General features: G+C 47.3%; 2 protein-coding genes across 12 annotated transcripts in view; one reads left to right on the top strand and one right to left on the bottom strand.

Annotated features, from left to right (window-relative positions):
- Positions 1–10062, bottom strand: part of KLF3 (KLF transcription factor 3) — a 37354-nt gene extending 27292 nt beyond the window's left edge. For 8 of the 10 annotated variants that reach the window (XR_012434778.1, XR_012434777.1, XM_074039544.1 and 5 more), the window contains exon 1: positions 9794–10062. Coding sequence is in view for 2 of the 10 variants with exons in the window: in XM_045392244.2 (XP_045248179.2) it covers position 9794 (1 nt within the window). In the remaining 8 variants the exon portion in view is untranslated. Of the gene's footprint in view, positions 1–82; positions 187–9793 lie in introns of those variants that run through there. The other 2 variants (XM_065544864.1, XM_074039545.1) reach the window with 2 other exon arrangements.
- Positions 9362–18147, top strand: part of LOC102137237 (putative uncharacterized protein FLJ13197) — a 67635-nt gene continuing 58849 nt past the window's right edge. For both annotated transcript variants that reach the window (XM_074039550.1, XM_074039549.1), the window contains exon 1: positions 9362–10085. In XM_074039550.1, coding sequence (XP_073895651.1) covers positions 9719–10085 — 367 coding nt within the window. In that variant the 5' untranslated portion in view covers positions 9362–9718. The remainder of the gene's footprint in view (positions 10086–18147) is intronic.

Below are 18147 nucleotides of genomic sequence, written 5' to 3'. Positions count from 1 at the left end.
AGAAATACTGGGGACAGGCAACAGATGTCAGCAGGCATTAAGCTGGAGGCTCCCTTAAGAAAAGCTAAGCACTGGCACCTACCTGGAAATTCCTGCCTGGAAATTCCTACCCGGACATTCTTGGAAATGTTCATGCCACTCCGCGATTTTCACCTGTCTTACTCTTCTATGGCTGGTTTGAAAAGGAGAAAAAGTCCACGGGTTGTTTCTAAATCTTTGCCCCTCATGAATTATTTTGCATTAATGTGTATTGTAAACGGCAAAGAAGTTAATTATTTCGTTTCAGATGAAATACAATGATCCAGTGAGCAAACAACCCACCCTCTCTGTCTCTCTGCTAACAAGCCACCCAATTTTACTTTCCTGCCTCCACCCATCTGCTCCACCCTATGGAGAGTTGCCAAGGCAAGTCCAACTTGTCCAAACAGGACATGGCTTCAGATAAGATTCTGCCCACACCCTGTACTGCGGAAAGACCAAGTGAAGCAATTGATTTTGCATGTCAATAAGGACAGGTGCAAAGGTAACAACCAAGCAAAAGCCTGACTGAGTTTCCAAACTGAGGCCTAGCAAAGCATGGCTGGGGGTGGGGACACCCACACCCATGCTACCCTTGGGAGTTCAAGGCCATCTGGCTAGTGGCATTCCACACCCTTCTTAGAGAAACTGCAGCACATTCGAATCATTTTCCTACTAGGGTTACATGCCTGTTTATGCTCTCTGACAATTTTGTGTTTTAGTTTTAAGGGCAAGCAACCCAAGATAAATTGAAAAATACCCGTAATGTCTAATCCTGCTGTGTACATATCTCACAAGGCCTCGCCTAAGCCCTCAGAGTTCTCTTCTGTGAAGTGTTATATAATCAAATCCAGAAGGGCTGCGTGAGGCCACGCTGCCTCTCATCTGCCTCTGCTCAGTGCCCTCCCTATCACTGGAGACCCACCCAACTCCACCCTAAGGAGCCTCCACCCATGGGGCCCCACCCTGCAGGGAGTGGGAGGCTGGGAGGGAGCAGTTGGCTCTGGGCAGCAGCCAGTTCCTGGAAATTCCGGCCTGAACAGGGATGGTTAGAACCTTAAAAATAACCAGAAGGAACTGTGGGGCTGTGATCATTCCCTCCGCTCCTGAGGATTCTCCACTGAAGTTCCTCCTGGGGAGCCACTGAAACTTTGAATACAAAACCATGAGTGAAGCCTGCCCTCTCCCTTTAAAAATAAGCAGAAAAGAAAAGCATTTTGAACCACTGCTATCAACGTGGCCCAAACCAACCCTACTCCTCCTTGTTCCTGCCTCTAAGGCTGCCCCCTCCCCGCCTCCCATTGGCCTTATTTTCTGGTCCTTCACCATGGAAACCTAGAGGCCATCTCTGAAGCCTTCCTCACCTCCTTTGCTCTCCCCTCCTGCCTTGGGGGCCAGGCCCTCAGCACCTCCCACCTGCGTTGCTGCAGCTTTTCCGCCACTGGTCTCCCTCAGCCTCTCCAGTCCAGCCCTCGCCCCTTGCCACTCGCCTTTTTCACAGATCTCTTCTCATCCCGTCCTTCCCCAGCTCACAAACTTCCCTCCCGCGCTCTCCCCGGGTCTGACAGTGGGCTCAGGCACCCATGCTTGGCACCCCGTTCCCCACCAGCTGCCCCCTGCTCCAACAAGTGCCCTTCATGCCGGCTGCCCTGCCCACCCCCAGGCCTTTGTTCAGTTTTGGCCCCGATGCTGGGCAACCGGCGTGGAATGCCCCCTCCCCTTCCGGCTTATCTAAATCCTCCTAATTCTTCAAAGACCAGCTCAAGGCCCTCCCCACTCTGCAGCCAGCTGATTGCTCCCTGGGGGATCCAAGGCCGCCTCTTCTTACCTAGATAGGCTAGGCCTTTTAGCTTTCCCAGTGGTGCGTCCCACAACGCTGCCAGCAGTACTGGGAAGGACAGACAGGCAGGCCTCAGCCTTCCTGAGAGGGCTCCCTCCCCACTCCCCACAGGAGACTGGGCTTGTTCCCTGAATGAAGTTTTTATGTCAAGCCTAAGGAGCTAACATAAGAGCACTTAGCTCATAGTAGGAGTTCCACAATCATCTCCCTTTCCCTCTGAATGCACTTGAAACCTCCCTTAAACAAGTAATAGGGGTGAAGGGCCGAACTCTAAGGGAGACCTAGTAAACCAAACTTGCTAAGAAAAAGTTATTGCCCCTAACCTTAGCCTGGCCCATCATGTGTACTCCAGAGACCTTACCAGTACCATCTTCAAAGAATTCATTATCCACTCAGTGAGGTCTTCTAAACAAGTCTAGTGTCGAGGTCTCTACTGTATTTTAAAATATTGTAAAATAGAAAAAAGAAAGCGAGAAAGGGAGGAGAGGAGGCAGGTGGGAGGGAACTGCAGGGGGAAGGAGTGTGTGCAAACATAGGTTTTTGAAAAGGGATCAAGGAAGGCAAGGGGCTAAATGATGTCACAGGTTTCCTGCCAATCACGACCACCTTCATGCTTGGTAATCACCAGGTGCTGTTTAATGTCAATGAGGTGGTTACTATCTTCCCATTTTACTGAAAAGAACACTGAAACAGAGAGGTCAAGTAACCTGCCTAACATCACACAGCTGCCAACTTGTAGAGCCAGGACTTGAACCCAAGGTAGTCTGACTTAAGACTGGTGGCCTTGGCACACCACTCTTCCACCTCCCCAGGCAGAGGACAACATTACACCACTAACAGTAAGTACGGGATAGTGATTTCTGTGAACAGGTTGGTCCCCAGAGAAGAAAGAATGTGGGGACAGTCTTTTCACATTAGTGAGTTTCCACCCCTTCCAACTGGCTCCTGCTGCCCACCCTGTCTCAGTATGCACACTTGGATGCAAGATCAAAAGACACATTCTGAAGGCCCCAAATTAGGCGATTATTCTTCCTAGCCAGTGCACCTGCATTGTCGATATAACTGCTGAGAAAAACTGGCAGCTTGACCCAAGTAAATACGGAAATCCTCATAATAACTGTACAAAGGTAGAAGGGTCAGGTCCTCATCCCATTTTAGAAATGAGGAAATGGAGGAACAGAGGTGAAATGACTCGCCCAATTTCACAGAGCTGGTTGGAGCTGCAGCCAGGAACAGAAGTGTGTCTGCCTGCAGACCCGGGCACTTTCTGTTCTGCTTCAGAGCCTGTGCTGTGGGACCGGCTTTTAGGTAAAATCGCCTAATGCTGGGGTCACTCCCCAGTAGGGAGGGTGTGGGTGTGCACAGCCACACTGGCCCATGGGAAGCAGTGCCAGGGGGAGGTTCCAGCAGGCAATTAAGATTTCAAAATGCCTTTTCAGGTTAGATCACTGCAGATCTACTCCATCCTATGGCATAACTCAGAGTAATGATTGCACATAATTTGAGATTAGCTCTAATAAGTAGGTACTCAATAAATACTTGTGAGATGAATAAATGAATGGATGTCAAACTACACTTCTCACATGCTAGGATAAACTAAGGGCAACGGCCCTGGAATGATGGTACACCAGGTGTCCTACATGGAAACTCTGTCCAGCGGCTGGTGAAGCCAGCCTGAAACGTCATCTTCTAAAATGCAAAGTCAACGTGAAAACTTTGGGAGCCTGGGAGAGAAAAACTCCCTGGTTTGGAAACTCAGTGGAATAGGAACTTGATCTTACAAATGAAAGAGGCTTTGGAGTGTGAAGCTTTGGAAGGTACCAGGGGTGCAAAGTACAGGAACAGATAAAGGAGTAGATTTCAGTGATTACACTTAAACAACAGTGGTAGCAGAAAGAACAGCAAATAGGCCAAAGGAGAAAAAAGCCCACACTTGATTCGCAGGGCGCTCTCCAGAGTAGAATCCACTGACCTCAATATCCATTTGATCTCTTATGTCCAGATTTGGCCAAACTCCACTGATTTGGGTTGAGACTAGCTCTGGGCCATCCCTGGCAGGATCCACAAGCCTTCCAGAGACTGGCAACCATCTTGAGGATGTCCCAGACTAAGCAGGGCAATTCTGGGTCCTCCTGCAAAGGGCCTGCCTCAGGGAGCGCCCCCTTACAGGAAACAGGGTAAGTAAGAGCCAGACCCAGGGGTTACATGAAATGCATGGGCTAGAGGGCCACTTAACTCGCTCTCTTCTGTCTCCAGCCCTTCTAAATAATTAGATGGAGAAATGATAATGAATTCAGCCTGCTGACACAATAGAGTGACTTTCAAAACCTCCAGGAATCTGTTTTGCTAAAGAAAGAACTTTACTACAACCCCTCTGACCAACGGATACAAAATGCACAGATCATTTTTTTTTTCTCTTACTGTTCCATTGAATATGGTCACATTACAGAATTAGGACAGGGCCAGTTAAGAGGACACCTTTTCTTTCTTTTTTTTTTTTTTTTTTGAGAGAGTCTCGCTTTTGTTGCTCAGGCTGTAGTGCAGAGGCACAATCTCGGCTCACTGCAACCTCCGCCTCCTGGGTTCAAGTGATTCTCCTGCCTCAGGCAGCCTCCCGAGTAGCTGGGATTACAGGCGGCCGCCACCACACCCGGCTAATTTTTGTACTTTTAGTAAAGATGGGGTTTCGCTATGTTGGCCAGGCTGGTCTCAAACTCCTGACCTCAGGTGATCCGCCTGCCTCGGCCTCCCAAAGTGCTGAGATTATAGGCATGAGCCACTGCGCCGGGCTGAGGACACTGTTTTTTTGCTTTGGAAGAAATGAATCCCAGTTCTGGTTCAGAAACTGTCAACAGCATTGTGCCTCTTCTACGACTACTAAATTTCAAGGAAGGAGAGCTGAGCTGGGGGGAAAAGCAGGGCTATCCCCGCCTTCAGACAATGCTGTCCCTTATCAGGGCAGACTGCTGTCTGGTTTCCTGTCTCCAGCTTGGGCATGACTGCTTAAGATGAGAAACATGGTCTGAGAAAGGAACAGCGTGGTCTTGACAATGAGAATGCTAGCGACCATCATAACCCTCTTCCAACTCACTCCCAAGAGGAATTCTGACTAGAGTATCACATACTAGCAAACCAGATATCAACTGTTTCAAGATTCTAGAGATTCGTTTTTTTAAAAAGCTAGAACCAATGATAAATGAAGCATTTCAGAAAGAATCCAAGTTCCAGAATAATGTAATTCCTAGTAACTTAAAGAATGAAGTTGCGTATATTTATTTTTCTTAAACACAACTGGGTGTGAAAGCAGAGAACAAGAAGTACTGCCTAAGAAATCTGTCGTTTTATAGCAAAAAATGTTGATTTGAAAATATTAAGAAGGCAAGTATCTCAAGGGGGGATGCAGACACAATGAAACTAAATTAGGAATCATGATTGATATGGTTAACAAATAAAACTCTTATTCCCATTTTTTTGGTAATTATAGCAACTATAAGATAGTATAATTTTCCCCAACTATTCAGCTTAGCATTTAGAAGCTTGCAGAATTTTTTTCTGATAGAATATATTAGACCCTAATTATCTCTATTAACCACTTCATCTCCCTGCAAAAGGGAGAGGAAAGAATTTGGGGAAAGCCAAATACTCTTTACCAAACCTAGTTAGATTGTTAACAACTTTGGAACCAAAACAAACAAACAAAAACTTGCTTCAATTTGAGTTACTTATGAATTTTAAGCTTAAAAGCCTCTTGTTCTACAGGTCAGCTTAGTATTTCCAGTTGCTTTTCCCAAAGGAGAAAGAACTTATTGGGACTTCCAAAACTCCCAGCTTTTTTCATAGAAGTATCAGTAGCCAACTATTTGATACTAACAACTCTCTTAATATCCTATTTTATACTTTCCATTTATACATAAAGAATGTGGTGAAATGTGACATTTAAAACTAAAGCCCCATTATCATCCATTTGGGGGAGCAGAGGGCCTGATTTGCTGCTTCAGCAACTCTTGAAATTAATTCCACGGAGATGCTGTAGATGATTCCTTTCCATTAAAAAAAAAAAAAAAATCCCCAAGTTTACAAAAGCACTTTTCAAAACTTTTTTCAACCAAATATTTCCTTAAATCTTAGTTTCTCAAGAACCAACAGAAAACTAATATTAAGGTAGGTCTTAAATAGTTATCCCAGAAATTCACTGACCCACAACTGACAGAGTATTTAAAAAATAATGAAAAATGTTATTGTAAAACAAAAATAAGAGTATTCTTCTTCTGTTTTCAAAATAGATTAAAATTTTCCATATGATCTGTCATCAAACGAATTTGCTATTGCCAGTTCTCCTTTTCTTTGAGCGTTTTAATTCTTAAAAACGGGTTGGAAATGATATGTAGAATATTATACAGTGAAATCTTTGTCCTTAAAATATTATCCTGATATTTAAATCTTTGTCCTTAAAAAGAAATAATCCTGGGATTTTCTCAATGTCTTATGCTTTGCTTCAGTGATTTTTCTAAAGATTTTTCCTTCCAAACATAAGCAAGACTTTCAACTAAGGCCAGGCTGCCAACACTGCTTAAATTCTCCTCCATCCACGGAAGCCACCTGGAGCAGCCTGGGTTAAAACGTGAACAAGGGTGGGCCACATCTTTCAGATAATGCCAGGTCTTCTAAACTGTAAGGTGTTAATCCTGATCTGAAATTGACAGCTTCAGGGCAAAATGCCTATCTTAAAACTTAACACCCTAACCACCTCAACACAAGAATTACAAATAAAAACAAAACTCCTTTAGGTTTCTTCGCCAAGATGGACCCAAATTTCCCCAAATCACAATCTGGCAATAAAAAATGTAAAAAGGTAAAAGCATTTATGCACCCAGACAAATGCAGTGGAGCAAAGGGTGTACGTAAAAAGGTTAACTGACTTCTCATTATGACATAACACAGGCGTCTTAAGCAATATCAAGTGTGTAGAGACATGATAACTCCATGGGTGGGGATACAGAGTTTAGGGGCAGGGACCTCAGCCTGGTCTGGGCTACTGATCTACCAGAAAACAGCCTGAAACAGGAAAGAGCACACATATGCCACTTGGAATGTATGACGCAAACCCCAGCCTTGAAACAAAGAACAGGAAACAGCTCTGCTGGCTGTGCTGGAGAGAAAGCACAGAGAAACATTTAGCCGGCCCTCCCTGACCCTATATTCATGAGCAGCTGGAGTTTTTTAAGACAACAACAGGGGGGTGGAGGTGTTTGTTCTATGGGTGTGAATAATAACACCAGCTTTATACAGGGGACCTGCCCTATTTACAAATAAGAGCTGCCACATACAGTAAACATCATAAGTGAAATGTGATTTTATCATATTCAAGCAGCAGAGACCTTCCTAACGAACACTAGCCTCCCTCCTGATTTCTTTTGTCCCTTTCTGCCCCATTCCAATGGCTACTCCCTAGCTCTGATCAAATTCCGAGTTAGGGTAATGATTATGGTTCAGCCTCAGTGCATCAAGAGGAAAAAAAAGCACTGCTGTTAGGAATTCAGATTACAACTGGGGTACCCCACAGAACCAAAACTGGAGCAATTGTAAGCCTCCTTTAGTCACAGAACTAAATTCCAAGACAGACTATGGGATGTCTAGAATAACCCAAAATTTTCACTGTCTTTTTCAAATGCAGTTATACACATTTTTTGCACAGAACTGCTCATCTGTTCAACATATACACACATTTATAGAAATTCACCTTTTAAGAATGTGATTCTGTTCCTGACATTTAGTCTAAAAATTACTATAAAATCTGTACACCAGAGTACTAATTTCTAGAAGAAATTCTAAAATGTCTACTTTCCCTTTGGGTTATTTTTAAGATGGTAAAATCCATTCACAGTTCCTTTCCCATTATTTCTCTTTACTTTGTTAGCTAGGACTGTTTAACTCAAGCTTACATTATCAAAGATTTAAGAATGTGGTGTGTGCAGACGTAAGTACAGGTAAGGAGAAAAAAAAAAAAAAAAGAAAAAGAAAAAAAGGAAAAAAAAAAAAAAAGCATCACAGTGCCCATAGCAACAAGAAGATTGGGTTTTAATTTAGAAACTTTGCAGTGAATAAAACAATAGCTTTCTGCAAAACTCTGTTGTTTTGTACCTGACAAGGTTTTGTGGTCTAAGCAGCTACTTTTCTTTGTTATTCCCATGTTGAGATTTTTATACTTGCATTCTCTTTCATGCAAGCTAAATGTTCTTTACAATGTATCATCATTGAACTTACCGATAGCATATTAGGTTTTTTTCTTCTAATAAATAGTTCTGCAGCAAAGCCCACTGACTGCAGAAATGAAGAAATCAGTTTCTCTAGGGAGTTTAATTTAATCAAACATCTAATTTCAGGTTTCTATTAACAGCCTAAGGTCAACTAACATACCTCTTTTCAAACCAGAAGAAATCACTCATGGACACTTCCCTTAAACACTAACTCCAAAAAATTGAGATAGTAATGCTAGCAGATTGTTTTTTCCCCTAAAAGCAAGTCTTCTTCCCTAGGGTGAGGCAAATCATCCAGATGAATTTCTCTTATAAAAATGCTCCTCAAATTCATACAGAAAAGGATAGCACAAAACTGCTGTGTGGAAAAACCTATAATGAACAACTGGCCTATTCCCCAATTGATTTTGCTGGCATGTTTCAGGTACTTGTCAGAATACCTCTTCATACTTTTCCCCATATACCAGACTCTTGTGAGAATATAATCAATATATTTAAAATGTCTTGGGTGATATTAATGGAAACATAAATTCTGAGTAAGAAATTCAGTGGTTAAGTGTAAAATGTTTATTTTAGTGAAATACAAGAAGGTGAACAATTTCCAATTTCCGTTTAACTCGACTTATTAAAAATAAGTCTCATTCACATTCTTCTAGTATTGCTGTATATTGCTATAACATTTAAACCAGAAAAGTACTCCTCCTTGTCAGTAGCTATCTGCCCCCAAAAATGAGTATGACAATTCCAAGTCTTATCTGCCATCTCTAAGAAAGCCACTTCGAAATGTTAGGTAGGTCCCATGGGTCCTGATCCAGGGATCTGTCCCTGGATCCCCATCAGGCTCGGCTGCAGGCAGTTGCCTAAGGCGTCCTCCGCCTTCAGCCACGCTGCAATCCTTGCTCCAGGCACTGCGGCAGGTTCTCTCCATGCCCCCAGGAAGACACTCCAAACCCGGCCAGCTCATTTCTCCTGCCCCGGAGGATCCAGACGCCCTGGCAGCTCCTGGGCTCCAGAACCAAGAATGGGATGCTGCCTCCAATCCCAATTGCCCCAAGTTTCTTTCCAGAGGGCCCGGAGGCTGCTCCAAGTTTGCTCTGCCGGGCAAGCGGCCGGGCGGCGTGTCCTGGGAGGGGGGCGGCGGGGGGCGCGGGCGGAGGGCGGGGAGGGGAAGGACGCGGGAGCCGGCGATGTGGTGGTGGGGGGGGCACCGTGAGGGGGAGGAGCAGGAGCGCGCGGCCTCGGCGCTACCTTTCTCCAAACAACGTTGCCACACGCGGAGAGCACGGATATTTCTGGGGCTTTGGAGGGAATCGTGAGCGGGCGGGAGGAGGCCGGGGACCACACAGGTGAGCCCCCGCCCGCGCCCTGCCTGGGACGGCGGCGGGCGCTGCGGTCCCGCTCCCCACCACCCGGGGTCCGCACGGTGCCTCGCCTCAACCCCTCACTTTCCACCGCGAACCCGTGACCCCCTCCTCCTTGCTCGCTCTCCGCCCCCACCCCGGCTAAGTGGAGCCGCCGCACTTTCCCAAGCCCGCAGGCGCCCCCCACACACACCAGCGCTGCACCTCGGACCCATTCCCCGCGGCCCCCTCCAGGGGAAAAAATGAAACCAGACTGGCCGAGGAGCGGGGCGGCAGGGGCCGGGGTGCGGAGCAGAGGTGAGGGAGACGGGACTTACTTTGCGAGGCGCGGTGCGGGGCGCCGCCGACGAGAAATAAAGGCCCCGATCCGGGCTGCCTGGAGCCCCCCGAGCGCAGCAATGTCAGGGCTCCAGTCCGCGCGGGGCTGGCGGCGGCGGCCGCAGGGGACTGGGACGGGCGCGCGTGCGGCGGGCGCTCTCGCTGCGCTCCGGCTGGGGCCCTGGCTCCGCGCGGCTCCGCTCCTGGCTCCCCTCTGGCTCCTGGCACCAACTCCGGGCAGTCACATGACGCCGGCGCCGCTCGCTCTGCGAGCCTCCCGGGGCTGGCGGGGTAAGTAGAGGCTGGGACCCGGGGTGGGAGGGTCAGGGAGGGGAGAGGGAGCCGCCGCGGCCGCCCGGGCTGGGCGGGTCCCCACCCACTTGGGTGGAGGCAGCCGCCGGAGGGGTCGGCCGAGTCACTCGCGCAAACACGCACCCCGCCCTGCGCCCTTCCCCCGCCACCCCCGCCTCCCGCGCCGCCTCCGCCCCGCCCCGCCCAGTCACCCGGGGACGGCCTGACAGACACTCATTATTCCCCGGAGCCGGGCGCCGCCCCGCCGGCCCAACCTGTCCCGCGAGGCGCGGCGCGGCCGTGGGGCTGGGCGTGCGCGGCGCGGCCTCCGCCCCCCGCCCGGCCCCGTGCCCCCGCCCGTGTCCCCGCCCGCGTCCCCTCCCCGCGCCCTCCGCTCCAGAGCCCGCGCCCCGCCCGCCCGGCCCCGCCGCCGCGCCGCGCCGCGCCGCCGCCCGAGCCCGGGGGGAAGGAAGGGCGGCGCTGCCCGCTCCGGGCGTCACACGGCTGCGGCCCGCTGCGCCGCTTCCAAAACACACAGCCGGGCTCGCGGGCGAGCCGAGGCGGGGGGCGCGGGTGGCCAGGGCCATCGATCAGCCGGCTCCAGCGGGAAGGGCGGCCCCGGGCGCGGCGGGAAGGGCTGGGCCCGCGGCCGGCGCGGCGCGGCCCCTCCTCGGCTGAGCGCACTCAGCTCACTGCAGGAGAAAAGCCGAGCCGAGGCGGCCGCGGTGCAGGAGCGGGTGGGCCCGGCGGGTTCGGAAGGGGAAGAGCGGCCGCTGGGGAGCGCCCAGCCTCCCTGGCCCCGAGTCGCCTGGGTCAGGGGACACCCTGTGGGCGCGCTCTTTCTTTGTGCCCCGGGGCGACGGGTCCCCCTGGCTGGCGGCCCAGGCGGCGCCCCCCGCCTCTTGGGACTTTTCTTTGAAGGCCCGGAGACCCCCAGGGCAAACCTCCCACGGGCCAGGCCTGCAGCTGTAGCTAAAAAGCGGCATTTGCGCAGCCGGGCTTGCCTGGAAACTTGGCAAACTTTGGTCGGATCCTCCCCTGCAGAACGAGGGCCTGGCCTGGCGACCCCCTCATTTCAGGTTGCTTCTAGGGACCGAGCGCCCTAAGCTCAGTGGGCTTCAGGGCTCTGCGAGCGAACGGGGTGGCACAAACGCGCGTTCGGTGCAAGCCAGGCCCCTTCGAGGACTTTGTGTAGATTGGTACCGAAGTTTAATGCCTTTTGCGTTTCTTTTTAAACAGTATTAATGTAATAATGAATGTAATAAAAAGAACAAAGGACAAATTGGTTCGATTGTTTAAGGTCCTGTGTAATGTTTAAAACCGCCCCTGCTTCGTTGTATGGCTTGTTATTGCTTCAAGATGTTTTAAAGGCCCTTTAAGTTGACCCATCTCGCTTTGATGCTTCATCCAGACATCGTACTGCTTAAAACAGAGTGATAAAGTATATTCCGAGCCGCTTCACGTAGCTACACAGTGTTGTAAAATTAGTACCCAGTAACCTCAAGTAGTGAAATCGCATATTGTAAGTAACGCAAGTCCGGGAAAGGCCACGTGGAGGATACCCAGAACTGACACCGGCTCTTGGGACGTCGTGCTGTCCCGTAAGCTTCATCTTTAAAATGTAAAGGGTGTGAGTTTTTTTTTTTTTCTTCATAATGAATAAAAGACATTCCAGAAAAAAAAAAAAGTTGGATTCGTGTCAATTACTAATTGCCGTTTATTGATCACTGACATCATTAAATGTCTGATTGGCTGCCTTAAGGTTTGCATTAGCGGAACACTGTGTTAGGAATGCCTGGTGGAACTAGCTCGTAGTAGGTGCTCAAAAAAGTATGGATTTTTCTCCAGGGACACAGTGACGAAAACTCGAAGCACATAAACCATGTTTTTTACATTGTTCATGTGGCTGTGGACGCAAAGGGGAAGAGCGAAATAGGCCTGTTAGAGAAAAGTGTGGCCCAAGATAAGAAGGGAGTGGTTTTGATATGAAAGGGGCAGGCGGCAAAGGAGAAGAAACGCCATTTTAAAAACTTAATTAGTGAACACAGTGTGTTCGGTGCCCTGTGGGAAGCTGCTGAAATGCAACTTGTCAGAAATGAATTTATCTAGTGCTGGGTAGCTCAGTGAAGGACACCATCATTCTTCAAAGTGCCCAACAGGGTGGGGCGCAGTCCCTCACTCCTGTAATTCCAGCACTTTGCGAGGCCGAGTTGGGTGGACCACTTGAGGCCAGCCTGGCCAAGTTGGCGAAACATCGTCTCTACAGAAATTACAAAAATTAGCCAGGCATGGCGGCGCACGACTGTAATCCTAGCTGTGTAGGAAGGCTGAGGCAGGGTAATTGCTTGAATTCAGGAGATGGAGGTTGTAGTGAGCTGAGATCGTGTCACTAAACAGAGTGAGACTGTCAAAAAAAAACAAAAACAAAAACAAAAACAAAAACAGAAGCCCCTAAGCCCTTCTTCTCGCTAGCAGGGCATAGCCCATGATTCACTGAGTCCTGGACCTTCTTGGTCACTACCCACTCTCTGGCCACTATGCTGGCCCAGCCTGTTGCCACTGTGTCTTGTTGGTCATCCTGTTTGTAGTATGGCTGAAGCGTGAAAAAGGCGTTGGAGCACGGGAGTGAGTGCCCTTTCCAAAATGCAAGCCTAATCATGTCAGTCCTTTCAATGGCTTCCCATAGGATAAAGTCCTAAGCTTTCCACCCCTGCTGGCCTGGCCTCTGCCTGTCATTACAGACACTTCTCCCTCTTCTCCCTTCCTACTGTTTTCCAGCAGTGCTGAACTTCTTTCCGTTCCTTTCTTCCAACTCGGTCTTCCCACCTCTGGCCCTTTGCACATGCTCATTTTTCTAGGTAGAAAAGCCTTGTCTTCTCCCCCAACCTGACCTCTACTCCCATTTCCCTAAATTCTATCCATCGTTTCAGTGTTGGCTTAAATGACATTTTCTCCAAATATGTATTCTCTCACCGCACCTTTGGACAACTTGAGGTGCTCTGGTAACATCTAGTGGGGCGTGACGGGAGGTGTTTGGGTCATCGGAGTGGATCCTCGTATTTCCACTCTTGTAACACTTTTCATTCTTGTAATTGGCTATTTAATGATCTCTCTGTGACACTAGACTGGAAACTCCATGAGGGCAGGGACCTTGTCTTTTCAGCAAAAATGTATTCCCAGGGCCCAGATGTTCAATGAATTGTCAAAGGAAAAATGTGGTTTATGAGTTGAGAGGAAGGAGGAGTCGTTCTGAGCTGAAGAGGTGAGCAGAGGCTGCAGGGAAGCAAGTGGCCATGAACTATACCTCCATCAGTCCAGGGGCTTCGAAATGGTGAAGAGGAGGGAAGAGGGAGTTACTCCCACTGAGGGCTTTTAAGCAACGGAGTGAGAGAGTAAAAGTGATGCCTGGGTCTTTTTAAAATTCCTAACGCTAGCACGGTGCCTGGAACACGGTCAGGTGTTCAGTAAATCCTGCATGACAATCTCAAGTGTGATCTTTGTGGTAGCTGCTTTGCCCTTTTTCCTTGCTGATGGCAGGCCAGTCTGGTTTAGGTGTGGGAAGCCTATCTTCAGTGGAGGATACCCATGCCAGGTCCCAGCAGAGGAACCCTGGTTGTTCCCAGCCAATCCCAGTCTCTTTTGCCAGTGACTGGTTGGAGGGTAGGTGTGCAACCTAGTTCTAGCAAGTGGGACATGAAGGGAAGTGTGCTAGGGGTTTGTGGGAAATCTGTTTCTTCCTGATACAAGGAAATCCCCAGACCTGCTTTGGAAGTTGTTAGGTGAGGATGTGATGCTTGAAGCTGTGGTAGCCATCTTGTATTCGTGAGAGAAAGCCAACGTTTCGATTTCCATGTGGATGGTTCTTTTTTTTCAACCATTCAGTTTTCAGCTCAAATGTTACCTCCTCAGGAATGACTTCCTTGACCACACAATTTAAAACATACCCCCCTTCCTCTTTGCTGTGGTTCAGATGTTTGTCCTTTCCAAATCCCATGTCGAAATTTGATCCTCAGCGTTGGAGGTGGGGCCTGATGGGAGGTGTTCCGGTCATGGGAGTGGATCCTCCATGGATAGATGAACACTGTCCCTGAGGATGGGGAATAAATGAGCACTTCCTATGTTAGTTTTCAAGAAAGCTGATTCTTACAAAGAGCCTGGGCCAAGCGTGATGGCTCACACCTGTAATCCCAGCACTTTGGGAGGCCAAGGTGGGCAGATCACCTGAGGTCAGGAGTTCAAGACCAGCCTGGCCAACGTGGTGAAACCCCGTCTCTACTACAAATACAAAAACAGATACTAGCCAGGCATGGCGACGGGCGCCTGTAATCCCAGCTACTCGGGAGGCTGAGGCAGAAGAATCGCTTGAACCTGGGAGGTGGAGGTTGCAGTGAGCTGAGACCGTGCCATTGCATTTCCGCCTGGGCAACAAGGGCAAAACTCTGTCTCAAAAAAAAAAAAAAAAAAAGAGCCTGGCACTTCCTTCCTGGCTCTCTTCTTGCCCTGTGATCTCTGCACACACTGGCTCCCCTTCACCTTCTGTCATGCATGGAAGGAGTGTGAGGCCTTCACTGGATGCCCAGTCTTCCAACCAGCAGAACTGTGAGCCAAATAAATGTTTTTTCTTTATAAGTTACCCAGCCTCAGGTGTTTCCTTTACAGCAACACGAAAAGGACTAATATGCCCATTCATTGTTTAGTCATTGTCCTATTTTCTTTTCTTTTTTTTTGTATATCACTAACTAAAAATACCCCTTTCTTTTTTTGTTTATTTGCTACCTTTTTTTTCTATTAGGATGTGAGCTCTGTGAGAGCAGGGACATTGTTTTATTCACTTTTTCTCAAGCTTCTAAAACAGTATCTGACAAACAGAAGGTGTTCCATAAGTATTTGTTGATTAATGTATGACAGCTAAGCTACCCCAGGACAATAACACCATGTTGAAATGGATTCAGGGGCTAGTGGACACAAGCCACTGCAAACCTCCACTTTCTCTTTTGTGACTTACATCACAATATATTCCATCTCAGGCAGTCTCTTCCTGCTACACAGATACATTTTCTTGAGATTCCTTATTTCTTCTCCAATCTACTTTAGAGCTTTTCTATTCCTTCCCAGGGAATTTCTCCTCCTCATTTGAGGACAGACAGAGCTACCAAGGCAGAAAAGTGTCGTGTGCTTGTGAATTTACGGGTAGCACAGATACATTTACCTTAAATGAAAACAATGCTATATGATTTGAAGTAAAATTAGAAATGCTAGGCTAAGGATTATCCATCTCTAAAACATTACAAAAGGTCTGTAGATTCTCTGCATCATCTCTACAAGTTTCCACCTATGTTATCTATCCATCCATCCAATTTAGAATTGCCAAGAAATATTGAGGTTGAGTTAGGTGACCGTGAGTTCTAGTGAAGATCAGACTGGATGTATGATCCACCCCCACCCCCAGAAGCTCTTAGCATTTCTAGTACAGGTGGACAGTTGTCTTGGATTATGTTTGGCAGGACAGTGCCATGACAGTGGCATAGTTGAAATGTTGGTTCTTGGGATCTAAGTCAGAGAGGTAAAACAGAATAAGGCTGTAGAGAAATAGCCAAGGGATTGGTGAACTGGACATTCCAAATAGATTGAAGATTCCAAATAGATGTCTTGGGAATAATGGAGTGAGTGACCTGGAAGGTTAGGAGGTGAGTTGTCAGAGAATAGGGACTACCTGTAAGTTTAGTATTTAGAGGTGAAGCAGTCCTAGGGGATGGTGTGATCCAGGGAGTGCCTGTGGAAGTGGGAGAACTAGAAGGGAGTGGAGAAGATCCCTGAGGATGAAGAGATGAGGGAAAAGAGGGACTGGGGTGTTAAACATGGTTCCATGTGGATCCTGAAATTACTCAGAGCTATGGCCAGAGTAAGACTTAGGCCCTCAAGTCGTGTCTTAATTCCAAAAAACAAAGCCTCTGAGAAATGTAGATGATAGCCACCAGGAGAGAATGCTTAGAAGATATCCTCCTTTTTCTATAGTTAAATCTGCTTTCCTTGAATCATGATTATTCAAAAATAATCACTTGGCTGGGTGTGGTGGCTCATGCGTGTAATCCCAGCACTTTGAGAGGCTGAGGCAGACAGATCATCTGAGGTCAGGAGTTTGAGACCAGCCTGGTCAACATGGTGAAACTGTGTCTCTACTGAAAATACAAGCATTAGCCGGGCACAGTGGCATGCACCTGTAATCCCAGCTACTCTGGAGGCTGAGGCAGAAAAATTGCTTGAACCTGGAAGGTGGAGGTTGCAGTGAGCCGAGATGGCATCACTACACTCTAGCCTGGACAACAGAGCGAGACTCCATCTCCAAAAAAAAAAAAAAAAAAAAAAGAAAATCAAGTGTGTTTCATTGTTTATTGATTATTTTGCAAGTAAAATATGTCAGTAGTTTTATTTCCTACTTTTTATTGAAAATATATTATTTCTGCTTTATTGAGAGTTTCAGTCAACTTTTGGAGACCTGTCAGAGACCTTAAAACATTATTTATACTATGACTTCAAAGGGAAATGATTTATAATTTCCAAATCAATGTCCTACATGTACAAAGAGACTGCAACTTCTTGCTGAGTTGGAGACTACCTAGATTTTTCCTGTGCTGGTAGTCAGAGTAAGTAAAGAATGGGAGACCTACAAAATAAGAAAAACGACCTCCCTTGTTTTGGAATGAGGCTGTTTTTCAACTATTTTGGAGTAAGGTGAACTCTTTATGTTTCTCGCCCTCTCCTCTATGTTACGGAATAATTATTGGCATTTAAATCTTGAATTTAATCTACTTCAGTTAGTATTGCTTGAACATTTACCATAGGTCTTGGGTGGGGCTGATAATGCAAGAAATATGTATGACATAATCCCTGCATTCAAGGAATTAAAGAGAATATATGTATTATTCTGCTTAATTATTATACAATGCAGAAATAATAATATAATGAATAAAATTTATTTTATTTTATTTTATTTTCGAGACAGAGTCTCATTCTGTTACCCAGGCTGGAGTGCAGTGGCGCAATCTTGACTCACTGCAACAACCTCTGCCTCCTGGGTTCCAGCAATTCTCCTGCCTCAGCCTGCCAAGTAGCTGGGATTACAGGGGTGCACCACCCTCAGCTAATTTCTGTATTTTTAGAAGAGACGGGGTTTCACCATGTTGGCCAGGCTGGTCTTGAACTCCTGACCTCAAGTGATGCTCCTGTCTTGGCCTCCCAAAGTGCTGGAATTACAGGTGTGAGCCACTGTGCCTGGCCAAGAATATAATGAATAAAATTTAGAAAAGGACAATGATACGAGAGCTAAATGGATAAAAAGGTAAATGTATTTTTCCAAAATATGAGTAGTAATGTGTGGTTTGGTTTTTGTCTTCAAGAAGCTTACAGTCTTGCAAAAGAAATCACATCTGGTCAGGAAATCCTCAAAATCTTCATGGAGGAGGTGATATCTGTGTTAGAACTTCATGGCTGCAGAAGGGGCTAGGAATCACATTTTAGGGTCTGGAAAGGGCATGGAGGCAAAGGGTCCAACAGGAAACTGGGTCACTTAGGAGTGGAATGAGATAAGGCAGGAGAGGTCAGCCAAGACCATGTTGTGGAGAAAATTGGAATTTGACATCGGGCAACCACAGGTTTTTAAGCAGGTGAGCGGCATTAGATAGCATATAAAAATGACATGAAGATTAATGTTAATATAAAGCTCCAACAGTGCAGAGCAGAAGGCAGCAAGAAAGGGTGCATACATCTATTCATGTATATATACATATATCATCTCTCTCTCTCCCACCCTGTACACACATGCACATGTACATGTGCACGTGTGAGCATTTTTCTACCTTAGTGACTTAGCCAGCAAAGAGGCAGTGTGTGTACACTGTGCTCTAGGGAAGTGGTCTTGCCACCTTTTCTTTTCTGCTCATTCCAAGTGCATTGCATGCCCACACTTCCAAAACCCTGAAGTTTGAAGCATTTCCCTCCGTGTAAAAGCTCAGTTGCACAGGCTCCCCTGGTGCTTGGCTGGGAAGAGGACTTCAGCCTTTTA

Source organism: Macaca fascicularis, chromosome 5 (genome assembly GCF_037993035.2).
Source record: "Macaca fascicularis isolate 582-1 chromosome 5, T2T-MFA8v1.1".
NCBI lineage: Eukaryota > Metazoa > Chordata > Mammalia > Primates > Cercopithecidae > Macaca > Macaca fascicularis.
The sequence above is the reverse complement of the archived record's forward strand: the minus strand, read 5'-3'. Positions and strand labels throughout refer to the sequence as shown.